The following is a 23,522-nucleotide window of genomic DNA, read 5'->3' on the forward strand; positions in this document are numbered from 1 at the left end:
GTGTCTGTGTTCCTCACAAACACAGGGGTCAGGTTTAAGAGACACACATATTCAGACAAAAACTTGTTACAGGAACCCAACAAAAGCTCTCTTACAGGAACTGTCCAAATGAATTCATAGTGCACAAACACTTTTTGAGCCATATCAGGGACTTGCAGGTATTATAAAGCACAAAAAGCTTCTTCTCACCAGTCAGATTATCATACATCTTTTGACTCCCTATCTTTATTAAGCATAAACGGAAGAGAAGGGGTGGAAGGAATAAAGCTCTTATTCTAATAACTGAAACAAGTAGCTGCCTGTGGAAAAACCTCTGTAAAGCGAAGTGTCATAGCCCTTTTAAACAAAGAATCCAGACGTGAAGCCGCAAAGAGAACTATAACAGCTTGATTATAGATTTAGCTACAATAAGGCAACACTTTGAAACAGCAAAAGAGGATGAACTGAGCAGCAAGCAAATCTAGCACAGCTGGCAGCAGAAGGGAACTGCAGGACACCAAGTTCTTTTGCGGACGATGTGGGATATGTGGTACCTTAAATTAAGTCTGATTTACGATTGTGTGCGTGTGAAAGAGTGGGTGGCAGGAGGATCAGATGCTGGTGGACTAGGGCAAGCCAAATATCTCTATAGAGGATGCGGCCTCTCCCGCAGTCCCCAATTTCAAGCAGTATTTCAAAAGAATTGGGGACTGGGGATGACCACCATTGGCACCACAGCCACATGTGTCTGTGCTGTAATTAAAAAGGACGAGTCTGATTATATAGAAATGGGCCTAAATCATCTGTTTAAAGGCACTGTTTGTTTGTTTTGTTTTTTCATTTTCATACAGCCTTTCAACATGAAAACAGCAAAAGCTGAAGCTAATTTGAACCTGGAATAAATGGCAAGCCAGCAGTCCATGAAGCAAACAGTCCCAAATGACCCATCAAATTTGCCAAATTATACTATATACAAAGCTCGGATTAAAAGTTTGAGTTTAACGCCTACCTCAAAGACTTCTTCATCAAGTATTCTTGTTCCAAACACTATAATTCCTTTGGTATCAATGACTGGTTGGGGACTTCGGAGTAACTTCTGTGTGGTCTTCTTTTTACAGTCCAGAATGAGGGTGATGGTCTGCTTGTGCACGCTGATGGCCACTCGATGCCACCTGGAATGGGAGGTACAATCAATTCACACACTTACTGGATTACAGGCCTCTTTTTGTGTTTGTCCATTTGAATTCGAATCTATCCATCTCTGTCTTCCAAAGTGAAATACAATCTCAAATCCTAGTTGTTAGTAGCGTAGTGAGGTTACGCAGTCAATGACACTTAAGGTTGAGAGTGACAAAAAGTTGCTTCCAAACTTCTAAATTTAAACAAAACTGCTGTCAAAGCCTACCATCATCGTGAGGGTCCACTCTAATAGAATGATTTAAAATTGTTTTAAAAGTAGAGCCTGACACGCTTTTTAAGCGTTTTGTACAAGTGAGGTGAAAGACTGCACTTACTTTCCGTCGGCTAGGTTGACTCCTCTGAAGAGGGGGTAGTCCTCGGGGCTGGGTCTGCCTGTGTGGTCCTCATACAGGAAGACTGGAGAGCGGCCCACTTCTAGACCAAGCTGCTGGATGCCCTGTTCATTGTACAGAGACAACAGGAAGGACTGGCTGCCCTTCTTAGGCTTCACTGTGGCCATGATGGAAAAGTCCTCAGGGAAGACATCACCTGGCAGGACAAATGGTGGGTTTGATAGAAAGAGAAAAACATTTATTTTTTTTGGAGACTTATAAGCAGCCGTAACCATTCATCATCGTAAGAGGAATGAAGTATGAGGTTTGCTTTTGCAAGGTTGTAGTCGTTGTGTTATTTTAGGAGACTGACTGCGTTCTTTGATGTCTAAAGGGAGTGTGGTTATTTTTTACTGATGCTTCTAATGGAAATCGAACAAAAACTAACAAATATCATTTATATTGGTGGAATCAAAGATTTGGTTTTGCGCACCAAACGGAAACACCAGAAATTTTTGAGTGCCCAAAATATAACCGGATAGGATTCATCTGAACGGGTTGGCCGGTAAAATGAAAGTTAGCGGGAGGAAAAAAAGTGGATCGATTCCAGCGCAGCGCAGAGTGAAAAGCATTAATGACAAAAGCATGTGATCCCCAGAGACTTCGTCAAACTATCCTTCAAACTCCTCCTCTCCGCTTCTCTCCTCTGCCACAGCTGATGGGTCTAGCAGACGCCGAGACACCAATGAAGGGCTGGAGAGGAGCAACACATTTTTACAGCAGAAATAATGAAAGACACATTGCCTGGAAATGGAAATACCAGCAGTATAGTGGTATTTAAACGCAGAAAAATATATAAAGAGGATGTGTTGGCCTCCGTCTGCTCGGCTCCTTTGAGAAGCCTCACAAGTTCCTGCATTTTGCTTCAGTGTGGAAAACATCTGCCAGACAAATTCCTGTAGTGGGGTGTTCTTAGGACCTCCAAAAAGGAGGAAGCTTGCCAACTGTCTGTGCAGACTGTTGCTTCCCAGATAGTGCTAAGGTCTGACTACATTTGGGAACACAGATGACCTTTCAGAACAGGAGGCAACCAGAGTGTATTAAAGCCACCACTGTTATCTGGATTATACTGAACATAAGCAAAGAAACCACTTGAATTCCAGTTGTAATCTCCAGTCTTTAGCATGTGTGGAGCAGAGATTTCCAGACAACCGGAAAAGAAAGGCAGGGTTTGTGGCTACAGTGGCTACGCTGGTAAAGCCCCTTACCCAGCCACCATATTCAGAATATGAAGACACTGCTAAACTAAACTGGGGAAACTTTGGTAATACTAGCCAATCAGACAATGTGGAGGAAAAAAAGAGGACCTCAGTCGGGTTAGAGAAGAGAAGAGACGAGAAGAGAAGACAATTTTTTAGTCTAACCTTCAACTGCAAAGCAGTTTTCATGGGTTTTAAGAAGTCGCTGTTTACACAGGCGACCTCTGGTGGTCACATGAGCGCACAGCAAACACGAAAATGAATAGCTTATTTAAGGACGAAGCAGTCTGCCTTGTAGTGTCCTTCAGATCCACACCGCCACCTTAGCTCAGAATATTTGTTTCAGCAAATACTCGTATACGTATGTCATTTCTACTTGGTAGTCAACCGATTCTGAATTTTGCTACCGCCACTCGTTCGCTTTCTTCTTTTTTTTCCCATCGGCCTTCAGCCTTGTCAGCATCTGGACGTCTGTTTGCCTTCCTGTCTTGTCTTCCTGCCTTTTTCTATCATTCCTTCATTAAACGCTAGGCATCAGATCGCATCATGCGGAGAGCACATGCCTTGGCAGTGAGCTCCCTCAGGAATTCTGCTTGGCATCATATGAAAAACATTGCTTTAATTGACAGATGCTTCAGTGGGACGGTGTAAAGCAGAGAAAAAGGAGAGACAGAACACAGACAAGCAAGGCAGCTCTTCAAAAAAAAGCTCCTGAGATGTTAGCGTTTTGTAAGGAAGACAGATCCACAAATCTTTGGCTGATTGCATAGTGAACATGAAATTAAAGCACTATGATATAAACAATGTAAGTGGGAAATACCAGAACAAAGAAACACAATTAAGGAAATTTAGTGCTGCATCTGTCTTGCACAATAGCCACGTCAGACACTCAGGCAGTGATTCAGCAGTGGTTTGGTGAAGGCTGTTTGTTCAGAAGTGAAGGGTCAGCTAAGGGGTGAAAGGGAAACCAGAGCACACGGGAAAATGAGTGGGTGTTCTGTGGAGTGTAAGCAGCAAATTGCAAAGCATCGTCCTACTGTATCTGCCCTGCTGGGACTATAACGACCCAAACCCAGCATGAGAAAATCTAACCCCCCCACCAGAATGTGTTTCTCAACCTGCTGCTCCAGGCCACCAGATGAGAGATACCTCATACCTCGTGTGTGTTCGTGTTGTCAGTGTGCGTCTGTGCCAACATGGTAGGAATGGAAAGGCTGGGGTGCCAACAGTCCCGAGAGTTTACTCTGGCATCTCAGCCACCAGTGTCAGGCCAAAAAAGGTCACGGGAAACTCAAAGACGCCTCCAGCTAGCCAGACTAAATCCAGCATTTTACTCCAGATTTTGCTGAAGAGTTTGTATCTATCTTTTATTCGTCACGTAGGAAAGGGCAGAGGGAATGTCTTGTCCTGTGATATCATGCTACAGGTATGTGATGTGTACGCCTGAGTATTCTTCCTCAACAAAACTTACAGAGCCTCAGAGAATGCACAAAACGTCAGCATGGGACCCGGTTATGGCGGCACTTTCTCGGATGATGTCTGCCATCTGTTAGAGTGCATACACGCAGGTAATGGGGTAGAAAGCTTTGTGTCCTGTAATTGGTCATTCAGTCATCACTGTGTCCAACTCTCTTCTTCTGTATGAGACAAGCTGCATTCCTGTGGGACTGCATATTGCTGCAGAGACAACAACTGCCTTGCAGAGCTGTCTGTTTGCAAAGGAGTGCACCTAGCAATAGGACGAAACAGTGAAGTGACTTAACATAACAGTAAGTGGCTCTAATGTAAACAGCTCCCACTGTACAACTTAAGAAAACACTAATAATAAAAAAACATTTTAGCTGTGATATGACATGTTATTACTGTCTTACTCTGGAGTCATTGAGCTTGCCCTCAAAGATCATGTTGTACATCTAAGTCTGAGATAGGCAATTTTCCCATGGGCCCACATGAGAAACTATGACTGTTGTGGACGGCCACACCAATGAGCTTGGAGTTATTCTATAAACTCTTTATAGGCTTATTTGTGCAGCTCTCCACAGCAGACTCCCTGTTTCTCATGGAGAATTAATTGTCCATCCATGAATTCTACAAAATCTTCCAAATAAATAGTAGTAAACACGATTACAACCTAGTTTTGCTTGAAATTAAATGCCACTATATATGTAGCATGTGGCACTGAATGCAACATATCACTCTTGAGGGATGCTGGCACACAACAGAACCGTGATTGCTTTTACAGCTTGTGAGTTAAGCTGTAGCAGAAGCCCCTGGCCATCTGTGGTCGGTGCCGTCTAGCTAAAGCAGTTGTGACCACAGGTTTGCAGGCTAAGTTACAGCTAACCCCATTCAGAGAACCTAGGATTTGCTGAGTCTTTCTTCCTTTGGTGTTTGATGGCTATTGTTTATGATGGCGCACAACATACGCAGAAGGTAAAGAAAAAAATGTTCCAAATGGACAAAATTAAAATGCCCAGATTGGGATTTACTGCAATTTCCATTGCAATGAATTCTCAGATGCTTATTTGTTCTTGATGGGTTGTAGTTTAAGAGAGAGGCAGTTTTATTGCCCAGTTTCTTCCCAGCTCCTTCACTTAATAAAGGTAAGAAAGGTCTCTTCTGTTCAGGGTGCCTCAGAAGTTTCAAATGAATCATCTCTTCCACATGTTTGCCTAATGAGTGCATGTCTGCACTTGCTCTTTTCCAACACATCATCACAAGCTGTCTGTGGCTATGGGGTCACAAGGCGGTGTGATCTTAGCCGGTGCTAGTGTGCTTTTGTTTCAATACCATTATTGTAAAGCAAAACAATTGTATTTGTATGCCTTTATTTTCTATGTGTGACTTTTTTGTACCTTTTCAATAATTAAAGCAAACTGTACCTCCAGACTGAAGTCATAACTCAAACTGTACCTCCAGACTAAAGTAGCAAACTTAGTTAAAGAGGGGAAAAAGAACCGGATAAAATGACCTCAACTGCCTTCTGGAATATATTAGCTCTATGTTCTTGTACCATAAAGGCAAGAGATGGCCACATCACAAACACTGCGAGTGAATTTTAAAGCCTTCAAGCCAAAGACAGCTAGTTAGTCTGTTTGCACCTTAAGACTGTGCGGTGCCTGTTGTGAATTCCTCCAGTTGGTTTGTTTTATATAGACTGTTATTTTGGATGATCCAGCGTAGCATGTGTGTAATTACAGCATGTGTGTCTAAACAGAGACTCATATGGGGACATGCTGTCATAAAGCATCAAAGTGAACAGTATTTGTTTGATTGGAGGGCATGTAAGGGCATGCAGCCCACAGGAGCCTTGCAGCTCTACATTAAGCCCCTAGGAAGAGTTATGCCACGGATCAAAGATCCACCAAGGCCAATGTAGCATCTTAGAAGACCACGAATGGAGTTGCCATCCAATCTAAACTTTGTGGAAGCTTAGCGCACAGGAAGGGATATTATTTCTCTCTTGTTGCTATATCTAGACCTCACCGGCTTTTTATATCTGTAAGCCAAAGGAAAGGCAACAATCACAATCATTTTCAGAAATTGGTTGTCTGGGTCATGAAACTGTGGGTTTTTTAATTTATGTTTTATGGGGAAAAAAAAAATATACAGCAAAGACAAAGGAAGAAAACACTGCAAGGCAGAAGCAGTCTAGGAGAAATGATAGAGGGAGAAGCGATGACGCTTGAGGGAAAAAATGAGAGAAGGAGGGAGAAGAGCAAGGAAAGAGCGCTGGAGAGGGAGGGGAGAAAGGAAAGAAGCACTGCAGCACAGTATATAGCAGTAACTCAAAGCCACGTCAGCATGATAGAACACAGAAAAGTGGAACCCCAGGCTTCCCTCCCATCCACCAACCATATTTTCGCTGCTTTTTCATCACCCAGCTCCTCCTGCTGCGACATTAAATATTACAGGGCAATGCATCTGATGTGCACTTTCATTATCGTTCTTTTACCAACATTTGCTAAAAGTGTCCACACGTGGTAGGCAATTTGTTTCAGTAAAAAATACAGACGCACTTGGACATGCATTAGCAAGATGTCAACATGTTTGCAGGGGACTTAAAGATTAAACAGCAGGCACAGCCATTTTAAAACCTAGAAGTTAAAGGTAGAGTCGAGATAAATTATCAGCTTATGCTAATGGACAAAACTGCGAATCTGGAGGGGGAGAAAGGAACAGGCTAGACGGGAGCAAATGCAAAATGCTATCCAGCCAAGTTAAGACGTTATATTTGGAGTTTAATGTGAAGTAGGATTAAAGGTCACGAAAGCCAAACAGATGGTAAGACTTTAACTTTAAAACCTGGGAAAATGTCTTTAAGCAGAAAAAGGTTTATTCCCGCTAAAAAGGAGTTTTTCCTTCTCACTGTCACCGAGTGTTTGCTCATAGGGGGTTGTCTGATTGTAGGGGTTTTCTCTCTATAATTGTACGGTGTTTGCGTTACGATATAGAGCACCTTGAGGTGATTGCTGATGTGATTTGGCGTTATTGTAGTGTTATGTGTTTCATGTTTGAAAGAGGAGAAATTCTTCATTGCAAGTTCTTAAATTACTTCTTAGTTGAACATGTGCAGCATGAAAAGTTCCTTGAGTCATATACTCACCTGGGTACAGCTGTTTGGTGGGGGCACTGAGCTGGGCATCTTTGGATACTCTGTAAGCCACATCGGGTCCTTGTGATGACCTTCTATGTGAGCACAATCCCGTTGTTTTCGTAACACCTTCGGGTAAACTGTGAAAATCTAAAATCTTCAAGAGGTCTGCTGGTTCCACTGCAGAGAAGAGAGAGAGAAACACACAAAAAGGACATTAGATTCATATTCAACAAACTTAACTTCGGAGCATTTGGCTAGTCTCTATGAAGGCCAGCGCATTGCTAAAACAATGCCACTGCAGAGTTTGTGCAACTCCAAACTTCTGCATATTAAGCAAGCCTTAATTATGGCACACTCAATCTATTTTCTGTCCTTTGCTGACTTAGAAGCACTAGTTACTCAGCAGGAGACTCCACTGTTGTGGTTCAGTGAAGATTTCTGTTATCCATTTAGGCGCTAAACAGAGACATGCCCATTTATAGATCACCCATGATCACTGGTTTCAGCTGCACCAAAACCCATCCTTCCATCTCTTTCCCTGCTATGTTAAATCTACCGCTGCCTCCCTTAGACCACAACCATGCAATTAGCACACTCTCAAGCCGGTCGTCCAAGCTGTAACCAGGCCACCACAGAAGTACACTAGGTCAGAACAATGTGACACGAGGTTTGACCCTGGACCGCACTGTCACATGCCAAAACCACCCAGGACAAACAGCTGTTCCTGCAGCCAGATGCACAGATAGCAAGCTACCCAATGACACACATTAGTACCAAGCATTGCCCAAGAAAGGTTCTGGACAATAGCACACAGGGTCACGACTATAGGGACGGTCACATAATGACTGAGGATCAAAGGCTGTCCTCATTTTTGAAAGGACAATCTAAAAAAAGGACAACAGAGGGGGTTATGGCAGTAGAGTTAGGAAAGAAAAAAAGAAAGCATTTTTGTATTGTTATGTGAATACCAAGGGCCAACCCACTAGACAAGATTAAAAACACGCCCACACACAGGTAAAGCTGTGTCTTTTTCGGTCTACACAGACCACACACGTTGTTTAAAAAAATGTTCAATGGTCCCATCCATCTAAGAGTGAAAGGGCTGCTAAGAAAGGTGAACAGGCATCTCTAAATAGTCTTTGAGTGCATTCTCCATTGCCCTGCAGCAACCTCCAGCTGGATGTCATTACACATGACTCACGTTCAGAGCAGATCAATTAAAAAGAAAAAAAGGGGGGGAGGGGGGCGTCCTAAACAGAGGTTTTCAGTTAAGAGTACTTTGGATGCACGTGTTCCTCTGCAGCTGTGCAGGCTTCGTAAAAGAAAAACTTCCTCCTCATCCTCGAAGGTTTGATTGCATGTTTCCGACATTACAAAGAACTAGCTAAAGAGGGCTGCTGATGTCTAAGGCTACAATTAGTAAAATAAAAATCATACTGTTTTTATTTGTTTGCTTGTTTTACTAAAACATCAGGTTGGCAATGAACACAAAGCAAGAATGCTGAAGCATCTGTTTCCAGTTCAGATATTACTTTGTAAAGGCAAGAAAGTTGTACGATTCGAGTCGTGTCCGAGTTACACTGTGTTGTTGTGCCGGGGTCATATTAGGCAAAAGTGGTTAAGGGATTTGTGATAGCAGCTCTTTTACACCCACTGCACCCATCTGTTTAAAACCCCAACAAGTCAAGCCTGTGAGTATGTCAAAAAGATAACTACTCTTATATTCCTGTCAGTCCAAACCCACAGGATGACAGAGCCTCTGCGCGGGTGAAGGGTCTAAACACAAAGAGCTTCGTCTGTCATCAGCTCACAATGAAGCAGCAGCTCACGCAGCAGCCAGAAAATGTCTATCATTCAGTCATGATGACAGAGGTTCACCTAATGAGGCTTACTTTCAGAGCTCAGCAGCAGAGTAATGATATATCACATGTGCTTCTTGTACAAATTTCCTCATTGATAGATTACTAATCCGCATTCGTGTTCTACATCATTATTGCTTCATGAACAAAAGGTCAGAAGAGCCTATTCCTACTGAAGGAGTCACGCGGCACAAGGCGAACAAAGCCTGTGAAAACTTGGTCCACCTATCATCATATAGACTGATTTTTAAGGCCAATATGTTTCAAAATATCCACTGATTTTATTTTTTCAAACACGTGAACAGATTTCCATAAAATTCATTATGTGTAGATATTGATTTACCCTTTGTGTTACTCGACTCTGTTCAGGTTAGCTGCTTGTTGTGTTTGTGGCAGAGTTTTGCGATACAAACAGGGAGGGTGCAGTGCCCTCTGGTGGACAAACTATGCAACGCTAACACTCATAACATGGTTGAAGGGTGTTTCTCCTCTCTCTTGATTTCATTTTCATTTTTCATTTAGCAACTGTTATAAAAACAAATACCAACAGACTGGCAATTAGATAATATCAGCCTGCTGATATATTGGTCACCCTCCAGAGTTGAAAAAGTTTAGAATACTTTAACTCATTTAAAGTATGCATTTGCTTTCAATATCTGTGTCATTCCTCAATTGATAATGTGAGAAATATTTGGCCGAAAAAACAACTTACCCTGTATCTTCACACTTCTTAAATGGCATTAGCAAGCACAATCTATTCATCAAAATATCCATCTGAAGCCTCTATAATCCATTATTAACCACACAGGAAGATTATTTATAAGGCTGATGCATTAAGCATAGAATCACAGAAACATTTTTGTTATTTGCTACAATTTTTGAGAGGGACCACAAAATGCAAATATCTCTGCTGTTCCCCAGCAGACTTCTTTGCCCCAACAGTCATTCCCTTTAACCTGCCAACATCTAACAGCGCTCACTGGGAGACAGATCAATTGATAACTGCACAGAGGCAGTCCATACAAGGGATGGAAATAACTATCTCACAGCTGACACAGTGACCACTGTCTAAATGATGCAGCTTAGTAGTGTGGTCATAAAGTCAGTACACAGTGTTGCAATCCAATAGTAATGCTCAGGTGGTGGCGTACTGTGGTGTCTTTGATTCTCAGACTGTTTCAACCAGCAAGCCACAACCTCCCTTTTCCATCTCACCTCCTCATACATCTTCATGTAATCTCCTTCTATCACACACTGTCCCCGTGTCCTTATTTGGACACAACCTTGCTATTCCCCACTGCTGCAGACTCTGGTGGTGACAGGTAAAAACACCAAGTTCAACTTTAACTCACTGATAAAAAAAAAAGCCTGATTTTTTAGCCTGTGCTTCTAGACCGTAGGGGTAATTTAACACAACCCCTTTTTATCATTTTGTATGAAGTATGAACACAAACAGATACACTACCTCCACTTATGAGATGTTTCCAACAAGCCATTTTATTAAGTCACAGACAAATACTGACAAGTTAGATCAAATATTTTTGTGCTACAGCCACTTAAACTCAGATTAATACTCAATAACAAGTTAGTAATAACATCCAGGTCAGTACTAAGGGGAGAAAAAAAGGAGGATGTTTGTAAGGAGCACCCAGCGACCCTTTCCAAGGAGTGTTGCTTTTGCTAATCCACACTGACATGATCAAATGTCAGCGTGGATTAGCAAATTGGAAGGGAGCATCAGGACAGCATTCTTTCATATCCAGTTCAGAGCATCCATAAGTCAATTTCTTATATTATTCTTTTATTCTCATATAAAATCCTTTTGGTTTCAGGTGAGGTTATGGATGCGCCTGGTCCTTAAAGCAACCTCAGGGATCGGTCACCTGGAGGTGAACCAAGGTGGAGCCTGCCAATAGGATTAAAAGAGAAGGGGGTAGACTAAAGGAAAGCATAATATAACAGCTATAAAATAAAAGCCCTATTGAAAAACCCATTTGAGAATCAGCCAAAAGCGCGTCCCTTTCAATAAAGCAATCTTTTTGGGCACTTCAGAGCACAAACACCAACATTATCGCCTATGTTTCCATCATCCGTTAACACATACGCACTTTCATTTACAGATTTCTGTCACAGGCAGTCGACCTTTTTGACCACATCCTAAACCACAGGTATGGCTCTCAATCCCACCTTGTTAACCTGAGATGTTTACCCACTTAGCATGGCAGATCCCTCAAGAGACCAACACCTGAGGTGCTGGATGCTAAAAATAATTTTCTCCCAGACCACAGCCCCTCACATCCAAGACGCTGGCTCTCCATACATACACAGAAAACTGTTTACATGACACGGTCTTGTGTACATTTGCTCACCCAATGGATCTGCTGTAGCACTCTTGCTGTTGTTTTTACTGCTTTCATGCAAGTGGATGTGACACAAATATGGTAAATGGCATTCCTTAAGCTTTAGTACTCTACAGGAACTCCTTCAGTGTAAATAAAAACATTATACTTCTCATGTTACCTGCGCATGCTTCCACTAAATACTGAAGCACCATTCAAGATGTGAAATAAGCAATGCCACATGAATCCTGCATGAAAAGTAAACCTGCACTGCAACCACTCAGAACAACGGGTGGTATTAGCAAGACTGTGAAATTAATGGATCTTTTCTCAGTAATGAAAACTACGACCTGAACACAAAATTTTTCTTTCTATGAAACTTTCTGTTGGTTTTTGAGAGTGGCTGTAATCCTACAGTTAGTGCGTCCCCATCCATGTACAAAGAAAAAACCCTGTACATTGGATACATATATTAGCCACCAAATTACTTTGATCTTTGATGTGACATGCTAAAAAAAGCCGTTTATGGTTTTGTTTGTCAAGCACAGGTCGTCACAGTGGAATAAAGTGTAATGAATTCATAAAGTCTGAGTTAATTTGAAAGGTGTGGTGAAACATTACATTGCAACAAACTGTTATACAAAGAAGTTGGCAGAAAGCTCTTTTATAAATCTTCCCCTCCCTACCTAACTACACCTTTTTTATTTCAGATTTTCTCTCTTTATGTGAACAGTAGCTCGAGTGCCACATTCTTAATCCACATTCGGCTCCGTGCCAGGACTGTGGTGGATCCCATTCCCCTAAACATCCATCTACCATCTACTTCCACTAACGCACACATACGTGTACACACACAGAGTCTCTGTGACAACACTCAGCGACTCCAGACAGCAGCATTTCATTTGACAGGAGGAGGGGTGCCGGACCACTGAATTAGGACTTTTTCATGGTGGTGGGGTGGATTAACATTCTTCCCTCTTTCACTGCCTCCTCCTCCAGCCCTTCCTGAAGTGAGGCCTAACTCTCCAGGCACATGCTTGACCTGGCGCTGAGGACAAGGAGTAATTAGCACTCATAAAGAGGACCCTGGCTCCTCTTGGAAATCAGCACAGTCAAAAACAAGAATGCCCAAAGAGAGACTTCCCCCTCCTAGTGCGCATCACAGATGGGGAGGGTCTGGGAGTCTTTTTTTATTTCACCTGATTCTGTTATAAAACTTGAAGCCAAGTGTTATGAAGCTGGAGCCACACTGTGAGTACAGCAGGTTACAATTAGGGTCCTGGCTTTAATTACTTAAAGCAAGACTATGTAACTTTAAAAATAGGGCGATGTAAGGCATTCCTACAGTTCAAAATTGAAAGCAGAATTCATAACCAACAAAACACACAACCAAGTAGCCTCAGGGGTTTTACACATAAGATATATTTGGACCGGCATGACTCATGCGGGTGGATATTATCTAGTTCACCAACTTACTTTTGTAACTTACCCTTCTGCAACACCTCATTTGAACATTTATTGTTATTATTCCATATTTGTCCTTCAGCAAAACACTTTGCTTTACAATCTGAAGCGGAAAGATTTATCTTAAAACTGGCTTAGATCCTGACAGAAAATGCCTAATCAGTACAAATTATTTGAGATTTTTTGCCATCCTTTTTCTTTCCCCGTTAATGGTTCACATTTAATCCCATAAAAGTAACAAACCTTTTATTAAGTTTGCAGATGTTGTCTTAAGATGTGAACTCCTGCAAATGTACAGCATATTAGATCCAGAGCATGAAGGAAAAAAATGAACACACCTCCATCAGCGCTGACCTTAAGTTGTTGCTTCTGGGTTTCATGTGACCAGACATGAGAATCATACTGTAGGCATTATGCTCATGCTAGACTGAGCACATTATACACACTGCACGGGCACATGTTACTGCAGATGCATGTGTAAACTAATGCAAGCACATACTGGGATGCCAGTACCCAAGATGGTAATCATCTCCACAACTTTAATTAACTCGTAAACTATAACTAGACTGGTTTCTTGCCAATCACACTTCTCTGCATGCGCTGCAGTGAGGCTCAGACAACGTTTTAAGTTGTGGCAAAGCATTGAAATCACCTTAAAAAAACACCTACACTGAATACCAAGTGAATGTGAAAGTTCCTGTTAGCGTAAACTATATAAAGAGAATCACAGGGCCACAACACATTACACCGACAGGAACTTTTCAGCCATACAAACTCACGTCATGAAGCTCCCAGCATACAGTATTGTTGATGAAGTTAATGCCAGAGGTCTCGGACTTTGCAAGTACTGAGTCAGCGGAGTGTTGGTGACTATTATACACCATGTGGGTCAGCACTACGTGACCCAACTTTATATGGTCTGCCACTTTGTGGTTGAACTACTGTGGTTTCTAAACACTTCCACTTTGCAATAATACCACTTAAGTTGTTCATCGAATATCAAGGAGGTAAGAAATCTCACAAACGGACAGTGTCATAAAAAATGTCACCCATTTGTGACATTTTGGTCTCAAGTTTCTGGTAATTGCTAGAGTAAAAGTGACAACAAAGAGGTATTTGGTGCTGCACCAAAAACCTCTATGCTTTGATTGTTAGCAGGTTGCTGCAGTTGCCAACTGATTACATGGAAGACAGTGACTTTTCTGCAAACACTGGCAAACTACTCAGCAACTGGTCATGAAACTGTAAGAAGAGTGAAACAAACTGGAAACCTATACCATTTTCCTTGGAAAAACCTATACCATGGTAAAAGTAAACACTTTACCATTTGAAATGTGTCTGCTGCAATTCAGCTCAAGTTACAAGTCTAGATGCCTTTGCTACTGTTAGCATTAGCAATAGCAACCATCATGTCCTCAGCAGGGTTGTACTTTACAAAGATCCAAGTAGGGATGAACCAAAGTATGAACCCAATATTGGCATCAACTGATATTTGCGCTGCTGACAAAAAAAAAGAAAAGAAAAGAAAAAGAAAGATGGAATTTATTCATGTCATTGGTGGAAGTTTATTTGTTGTATTGCATTACCTTTGCACAAACTAAATGAGCTGGAAAAACTTTAAAACATGTCCAGAGAGAGAGAGAATAAATGAGCACAAAAACAAAAGCTTGAGAAAAGAAAAAAAATTAATTGGTTTCAGGTATCACCCACATTGCTCGTTTAAACACTGGCATTGGTATTGAATTTAACAATCAGTGCAACCCAAGTAGCAATACACAGTACATCTAGTTAATGACTAGATCATAAGAAAATGTTTTCTTAGGCAACAACTTCCAAAGGCAACAAAGGCCAGTGTTTAGTCTGTAAATGACTTCACATGCCAGTATCAGTTTCATTTTATCCGCCAGCTTCAGTCCCAGACATTTCAGGACACTGACCCAGTGACCAGCTGAAAAAGCTGCACAAGGATAAAGCAGCAGGGAAGATAGGAGGAGAGGAGGACATGAGAAGCCCGGGATCGTTTTGTTTACATATCCACTGCATTTGTTCCTGTGGTTTTGATCAAATAAATCTGACATTCATTTAAAATATGAAACATTAGCTCAAGCCTAGTTGCAAAATGACAAGACACTAAAAAAATGACAAGCAGGTAGGATTCACACACAGACACACACCTGAAAGATGATCCAGACAACAGAGTTTTCCTGACCTGAGCTTCCTCAATGCAGTCTGATGCTCTGTACTTTAGCTGCACTCTTATTGCTTTAACAGTGTAAATGCCATATGGTTTACTTCACTGTCTCCACGCTGCAGCTCACAGCGCTGAAGATAAATCATTGTCTGCCGTCCACCACAGAGTCAAGATTCCACTGTGCACCTCTCATTTTACAGCAAAAACTACAGAATTGGTTCTTTTGAAGCGCATATGCGATCCATGTTATCTCTCACTTATTAAGTCTTTTCTCATTCCGCCCACTGTGGTTTTGTCTTTTTCGGCAGCTTCTGTTTTATTTTTTAATCTCTCTGTGCAACCTTCTTCCACACACAGACTGCCTGTTTTATCTTTTTCCTTTTTTCTGCACTGAAGCCTTCCCCTCATTCTGCCTCTCCCACAAGCAGATATGGTTTTAATAGCTGACTGCTGAGAAATTCATGATAAAGGAGAGCCTTGCAGCACTGACATTACGGAACCATTTCCTCTCGGAAAGCCTCACAAAGAACAGCTCCAGCACCAACACACTGGGACAGCGCAATGAAACAGAATAATAAATACAAAATCCTGCACAATAATGATGCTTTTGTCTTCGTTGAGGACTATCCAGCACTGCCTATCAAACCTATTTGCCTCGACGGAGCTGCTGTGCCTCACAGCTAATGATGGGAATCAAATGTGCAATGTTTTCTCACCAAGAAGGTGTTTCATCATCTTTAGTGAACTCATTGACCCATAATGAAATAGTCCCACTCAGCCCACATAATCAATAATATAGTGGTTAAACATATGTGTGGTGGAACATGGGTTATATTTTGTGTGTGCAAAAAAAAATCCAATTATATTTCTAAATTGGGAATGTTTACATTCATAGGCATGGCTAAGGAGAAGTAAATGAAAGCATAATTTCAAGGCGCACATCAAGCTTGTCAGTGATGAGAATGGAAATCACAGAGAAAAGAATGAGGAAAGTTTTTTCTTTCTTTTAAAAGCAAGCCAATGAAGTGTGAAAAGGCATGAAAACAACAGGAATATATAAACTATCAGTCATATTTCTCATTATACAGTCTTTATATGAAACTTGCAGAAAAACAAAACCTTGCCATCTCATCACGGTGCCAGATAACATGCAACGAGCTGCACTGACAGCCAAGTCAACCATCAATTCATCTCCTGCTGACACTTTAACCAGTGTCACAGTTGAGCAACATCAAGCCTGTGGGTGAACAGAAGTTAAAGCATGAGTAAATCTCAGGAATGACAGACAGCTGCAGTATAAGTGATCAAAATCAGCTGCTAACTATGATAAGATGCACAGTCTTGAAGTCTTGAAGAAATGATCCTTCAGGTTAATTTCATTGAGGAAGATCTGTTCCCTGACAGTTTGCTTTTGTTCCTCTATGTGTCAGAGTGATGCTGTAGTCCCGTTCTGTTGCTCTATTTTTCATCATTTTTGCTTTCCCACTTTGTCAAACTCACTCCTTTAACAATTTTGACATAACTGTGTTCTGAAAACCAGTCACTTCCTGTTCTTGAAGTAGCCTTTACTTTTTAAGAATTCTGCCTTCCACGTAAAATGCAGCCCTCCGTTCCCTACCCATCACGGCCTCGTCCTCCTGGGTTTCCTTTTACTAACTCTACATTATCACCACTAGCATCTTGACTCTGGAGGTCCTGCACTAGCTCCGAACTTCATTTAGAGCATCACTGTATGACATTGCTTCTTATCATGAGTCTGTTCACAAAACTGTAACTCAAAACTCTAAATTACACAATTTTTGTTGTTTTTTTACTTTCATTGGAAACATTTTCTGGGTTTTTCATGCAAACAGAGTAAATGACATCAATGCCACAGGCCATAGTTTGTATTCTGAGTACAACTTGTGGTTGAGTTTGCATAACAAAAAAGAGTTTTGGCCTAGGATAGGGAAAGATTGCGGTTTTGGTTAGCATATCAGTGCAACCAAAAAACTTTTTGTCTCAGTTTTTAGCTTTATAATGTGTAGCTTTTCAATATCTAATGCGAGCAATAGTATTCACTAAACCGCGTACTGTACGTGTAAAAGTTTTATTGTGTTTTAAATTATGCTATTTTGTTGCAAGATGTTTTGACAGTGAACATTTTCCTCTTATATTGTCACCATTTTGCAACTGGGAAGATAATAAGAAACAGGGTTTCCTTTCCGGGACCTTTAGCCTTCATTGAGCTTGCTTTGGCAAATTAGTGAAACTCAAGCTTGTTCCTTTGTTGCTCCCTTGTAAGTTCATTGAGGCTGGTTTCATGACAAAACACTGCTAAATAAGCAAAACCTTACTTTTTACTGTGTTATTATTTCAACTCCTTCTAAATTTGTCAGCCAATAAATTAAAGAGTACATGGGGCTACAGTAAAGTTTTTAGAGTGACCAAAAAGCCATTGTATTTCCCCCTAGTAGGAAAAAAAATGCTTACACTCAGTATTTCTGCTGCCCAGGCTGTGGCTTAGCTCGGGCTGGGGAAGGGGGAATGGGGTTGGAAAGGATGAGTCATACATTGCTTTCCATGCTCAATGATTATAATACCCCATTACAGAGAGAAGCACTGTTTCCCAGCTAAAGTGAATACTCGGCTTGTGAGCCTGGACCAGAATTCACTTTTCACTCTGCCATGCACTACACGCTGCAACAAAGCATACGGTTGAAATCAAAAACAGGCGTGGGGGGTTGCATCATTAGGTAGAGCATCCAACTTTTACATCACTCGTAGGGTCATGTTGACATTTCCAACACCACTGTCTCCATTCTGAGAATGTAAGGAACACATCGTCCCCGTTTGCTTGTAGTTTGGAGCTATCTATCCATCTATGTCGGTGTGCTTTTAGCAATAAGCTAATTTGGAGAAAAATCTACCACTGGCTTCAAATCAAGCACACTGTGTCATGAGTACAGAGGACCATTGAGCGGTTCAACACAATTATTTGAACCTTAATTAGTCTGGAAAGGACTAGACGATATACTTTCCAAGATATGGCAAATAACGAACTATTTGTGCAGCACAAAGGATCTCCTTAACTCTGACACGGGGTCAAAAACTTGTCCTGCATATTTTGCTTTATCTTCCATGCTATTATCAGGCATTAGGGCTGATTTACAGAGTCGTTTCCACAAAGCCTGTATTTACAGGGCTGAAGTGGCACATGCAGTTGCAGGGTCACTGCTTCTCCCCACAGAACAGCTAACTCGGATTCCTTCCTCAGCGCCATGGCAATAGGCACACACAAGAAGCCACTTTTTCTCATCGCCATTTATCTGATTGAGTTTGACGTGACCTCAGGATTGCCACTTCAAGGTAAGTAAGAAAAGCCCTTCAGAAATTACAGTTACATTCTCACTGGAAGATTGAAGCTAAGGCAGATTGGTGATGGTAACATAAATCTGAATATCCCTCTTAAGGTTAAAACCCAATGTTGTAAATGAAACATTGGCATTGTTGCCTTTAATTTATATAAACTGATATGCAATTACCAATCAGGAAGTAATGTCATTGGTTAAAATCTCTCTGGTCACAGTATCTTTTATGATTTTTTTCTTACTGGGCTCATGAAAAACGGTATATGGAAAAAAAAAAGTCAAAATCAGAGTAAGCCACATAAATTCCTTTTGAAAACGAGTTTTCCAGATATGAGACTATAAATAAAAAACAGCTGTGGACCAGCTGTAGTCGACCTTTAACCCTGCCATAAACCTGGCATGCTTAAACAGAAAGAACCTTTTAACAGCCCTCAATGTGTATGTGCAAACCTTGCTGAAATGCAAGGCGTAGCATCATTATTTTTATAAAATCTGCTCTAAGACTGCAGATGTTATTTGATTAGAAATCTTCTCTAAAACTAGCACAGAATGTATTTTCACTTGAAAAAAAATGCAGCAGTATTTTTTTTTCATGGTCCCCTGTTCCACATAGAATGGGAAGAAAACATCTGGAAGCCATTTTTTCTGGCTTTTTGAAGGGCTTAGCAGACAGCACAATGGAACTTATCAAGTCCAGATGGGAAGGAGCTCAGAGAAACAGCGAGGCCTTCTTCTCTATATTTCTTTAAAACTTATGTAGAGAATCAACATATATCAGTTCTTACTGTATAGGGTATTTCTCAAGTCGTTACCATATTTTGTGATCTATTAGCCTGTCAGCCTTTTCTTCCAATATTTTCAATGCCCTTGGTGACTTTGGCCAAAACCCATTAATGTTTTCATTTGCACAAGGTATTCAAAGAATGTTATTTCAGCATTTTCGATGACTAAAATACACTCGACAAGTACGATCTGAACTGGTTTAAATGTCTGGTATTAACAAGGGTGATCCAAAAAAAAACTTTTACTAATTAAACAACAACAAACCAAAGAAAAAAGAGTCAAAGCAGATTATCTAATACTTGTGAAAAGAGTCCATTGATTGAGGAGGCCAGATTAAAAAATGCAAGTCAGCAGAAACACAAAGGAAACCATTTGTAAAATAAGCTAGATTTATTCTATAGCAGTTATACTGTGTCCCACAGACATGTGAAAACATCAGTAAGCTAAAAAGTCGAGACTACACATATCAATCAATCCTAATTTGAATTCTGCATTTCAGGGTTTATATTGGCTTCAAACTGTTGCAAAGGTTCTTTGAAAAGCTCACATCTTACCCTGCTGCCTCCAAGACACAGAGAAGAATTATGGGAAGCAAAGATGAGAGGAGCTACACTATAAAGAATGCCTCTCTTCAGGCAGTGAAACTGTAAACCTGACAGCAGTCCTGACCTTCACTTTTGAACTCTGACCCCTCTTCAAATTCTTGTCCAGGGCCTTCTGTTATTACCACTTTTCACATAGCTTAAACTGAGTTTTTCCTCTCTAATACCAAGACAAGGTCTTTCTAAACGTAAGTCTACTGAAAGACAAACTGACCGCAAAATATTAAAATATATACACTGTGATACAAGTATATAACTTAATCACAGTATAAATTCAATGCATATTTCTGTATTTGTCTTTATAAAATAATGAGTAAGGAGCTTATTCCACATAATTCAATTCTGGTCAGCATCAAATAAGCTAAGCTACATTTAACAGCAGACACACAGCATTAAGACTGTCTTTTATACTTTAAGAGAGACTGTAATAAAGCTGCAACAAATTAGCTTAGCTCTACATAGCAGGCTATTTTAACATCGTTTTCCCAACTGCGTTAGTTTATAGAATGTGGCGTTTTAGTATTTGTTTATTAACTCATTTCTGTGTTTCAAAATGTATCACATGCCAACAGTTCACAGTGAAAAAGGCTCTGAATCAAATGTAGTGAAAATGTAGTTATGCTTCATGGGTAAGTAACCCGTTGTGTAAAGAATATGCTAACTGCTAATAGGTTAGGCCTTGCTGTATTGTTTGCTTGTCTTTTTATTGAGCTCTATACGCATTTTAGTTATAGGAAATACATTAATTATAGATTTATGAACACATTATATATCATTTGATAAGAAATTTGTTGGGCTATGATCTTGACTGGGTATTGTATTCAAAACAAAAACCATTGTGGAATTAGCATCATACTACCTAAACAGCTGGTGATAAAACATGAATACAACATTAATTCTTTAGTAAATGGTATTTTCTCAACTGTCCTTTTTTGATTTCAGTGTTAAACAAAAACAAAACAAAAAAGCATACTTAAAATTTTGGTTTTTAATTTAACCATAGCTGACAAGCCCTAAACAATTAGTATTGTATGCCTGGGCAGGTCTCTACTAGTCTTCAGCTTGATGCATTTTGGTCCTCCCTCAGGCTAAGAGGTGATGAGGCTTAGGTCAGCAATAAGCTTTCACTTGTGATAAACTTGCTAGCTGTCAGTAATTATTTGTAGACTATTTGTCTTATCTGATTGTAAGAGGTCTAGAAAAGCCATTTAGCAAAAAAAAAGAAAAGTTTTTATTAATAGCTAAACTGGATTTCATTTTTGCATTGCACAGTGTTTAACTGAAAGCAGCTAATTTTAAAAAATGAATGTAAAAATCTAAAAGATATTTGATGGACAGAATAATTAGTTCACAAAAAAAAAGCTTTCATGGAGTTGGCATGTTTCTTGCAATCAGTCATGAAGTGCTTCCTGTCTGGCGTGTGTCAAGTTTCAGAAAATATACCAGAACCCTTAGGGATTTCTTACAAAACTCTCGTTCCTCTCTGTCAGTTTCAAGAGATGATTAAATCCAGCCACCACCATCAAAATGACCTCAGGCCCACACTCTTTAATGTCCCACCAAAAATTCAACTCCTCCTCAGTCATCACAAATGACCCAGATTTGAGTCCAGCCAGCATACAGTGACCAAGGTTTTGTCCAGTTAATAACCAGTGTTTATAGGAAACATGAAAATAAACACTTTGCAGTAATTTTCTTAGTGTATATTCAACGACATGAACCTATAAAACCACTTCAACTTTATATGTTATCATGGCTTTCTAAACCGGAGTGCATTTTGAACTCCATAATGGGCTGTAATCAGGCATCACAACAAATTTACACCATCAGCACAATCATGGAAGCTTTTTAACTTCCCCGAGCAGACAGAAGAAGCTATCTGTTCATCTCAATGTCCTGTGTCAGACCTTCACAGCACACAGCAGCCCGCCACCCATGCCAGGCAGTCTTAAGGCGCTAATAATACATATAGGCCAAGCATAAACCCAACTGCATGCCCTCTCACCACTGAGACAAAGAGGTGGTCACTTCTCCAATTAAAATAAGCGGGCCTCTAACTGGCATACCAAACTATTATTTGTTCATGTTTTTGGACTAGACTCATATAACTGTCAGTGAGAAACATCGGGAGAATTTATAGAATGCATTTAGTGAAAGATGTGTTTGCTTGAGCCTCAGTGCAGGGCCCCAGTGCTGTCCCCTGATGTGGAGTCCTTAAGGCGGCTCCACCCTACCACTTCAGAGGAGCTTCAGCCCCTCCTTCTTATGAAAATTATACTCATCCTTCTCATCTGCTGAAAAAGGAGCACTGGTAAAAGAGTATTTAGACTTTAAGATGCACCACAGCAATTACTCCTACATAATAAGTATGCCAGAGAAAAACTAGTTACTTATGATGGTTACTAATTAATGCATATATTTCCTATTTTTTATGCATTGAAATAAATAAATGCACTTCAGCTATACTGCTTTGGCAAACAAAGAAACAAAAAAAAACTTAAGCACAACTTGCAGATGAAACCTCCAAAAGCAGTCTTTTAATTCTTTTTGACAAGTTCCCATAGTTTCGGGGCACACCACCAAGATGAATACATTAAAGAGGAGGGGCAGACATCTGTGGTCCACTATGAGCGAAAAGGCAAAAAACTTTTCAGTGCAACGCTCCTCCAAAGTGCATCCACAAAAAAAGAAAGAAAAAAGCCCCACACAGCTGCATCTCACCTGAGCTCGCTTGCGACGTGATAAAAAGGAGAATCACGGATAAAGTGATTTGGACGTCCCTTATCCTCCGTTTAACTTTCCATCTTATATGGGTATCCATGACCGCCAGAGACGTCCACGGCAAAGTGGGTTCACTTTTTCAACAGCTAATTAGACTTGCAAAAACTTCTGGTCAGGACAATAAAAAAAAAAAACTAAAAGCCAAAAAAGTCCCAGAGAAAAAAAGGGGGGAGGGGGGGTATATCGTTATTTCTCAAGCAGCCATAAGGGTTTGTTAGTGTGTGTTTTCCCCCAGCTGGTTGACGGACGGCCACCGTCTCTCCCGTACTCCTCTCTGCGCTTCTGAACTGTCCTGCACCGCTGCGCCTCCGATCTGAAGTGCTGGCCCCTCTCTTTCAGTCACGTAGAGCCCCTTCAACTCAACAGGGCAACACACACACGCACAGAAGAGGAAGAAGTCTTCCCCCCCAGCCTGTCACTCACTTTGCGGACAGGAGACTCGGGCAAATCAGAGGAGCCCGTATATTAGGGCCAGCCCTGTTATTGGCCGAGGGTGGGAGGAAAAGTTGAGGTGAAAGTTTCACGCCTCCAGCTCTTGCGCTCGGAATTCTTTTACATGGAGTCCGCTATTTCCAGAGAAGTGGTTCAGAGCGGGAAAAGCAAAACTGCTTTTTTATAGATGGAAAGGCGAGGTGTTTTATCTGCAAGAGCTGATTTATCTGGAGCTGATTGTCATGGGACTGCGAGAAAAATCGTGCTGTGCAATCCACAGGTGGACCCCCAGTGCTAGTTGATATAACAGTATACTGAGCCTAGATGATCAGATACATCTATTTATGACTTTTTGTAATGTTCTGCCTTTTAAAT

The 23,522-nt window shown here is 40.8% G+C and overlaps 1 protein-coding gene across 3 annotated transcripts in view; it reads right to left on the reverse strand.

Moving 5' to 3' along the window:
• col5a1 (procollagen, type V, alpha 1) overlaps positions 1-23,085 on the reverse strand; it is a 74,632-nt gene extending 51,547 nt beyond the window's left edge. For 2 of the 3 annotated variants that reach the window (XM_086301256.1, XM_086301255.1), the window contains exons 1-4: positions 22,656-23,085; positions 7,356-7,523; positions 1,494-1,707; positions 989-1,151 (exon numbers count right to left, since the gene is read on the reverse strand). In XM_086301256.1, coding sequence (XP_086157382.1) covers positions 989-1,151; positions 1,494-1,707; positions 7,356-7,523; positions 22,656-22,755 — 645 coding nt within the window. In that variant the 5' untranslated portion in view covers positions 22,756-23,085. The remainder of the gene's footprint in view (positions 1-988; positions 1,152-1,493; positions 1,708-7,355; positions 7,524-22,655) is intronic. The other variant, XM_086301254.1, reaches the window with a different exon arrangement.
• Positions 23,086-23,522: the final 437 nt, after the last annotated feature.

Source organism: Aulonocara sp. 'chitande type north' Nkhata Bay, linkage group LG7, assembly GCF_057382095.1.
Source record: "Aulonocara sp. 'chitande type north' Nkhata Bay isolate Kocher_YH1m ecotype deep benthic linkage group LG7, A_spYH_male_GT1.1, whole genome shotgun sequence".
In the NCBI taxonomy this organism is placed as follows: domain Eukaryota; kingdom Metazoa; phylum Chordata; class Actinopteri; order Cichliformes; family Cichlidae; genus Aulonocara; species Aulonocara sp. 'chitande type north' Nkhata Bay.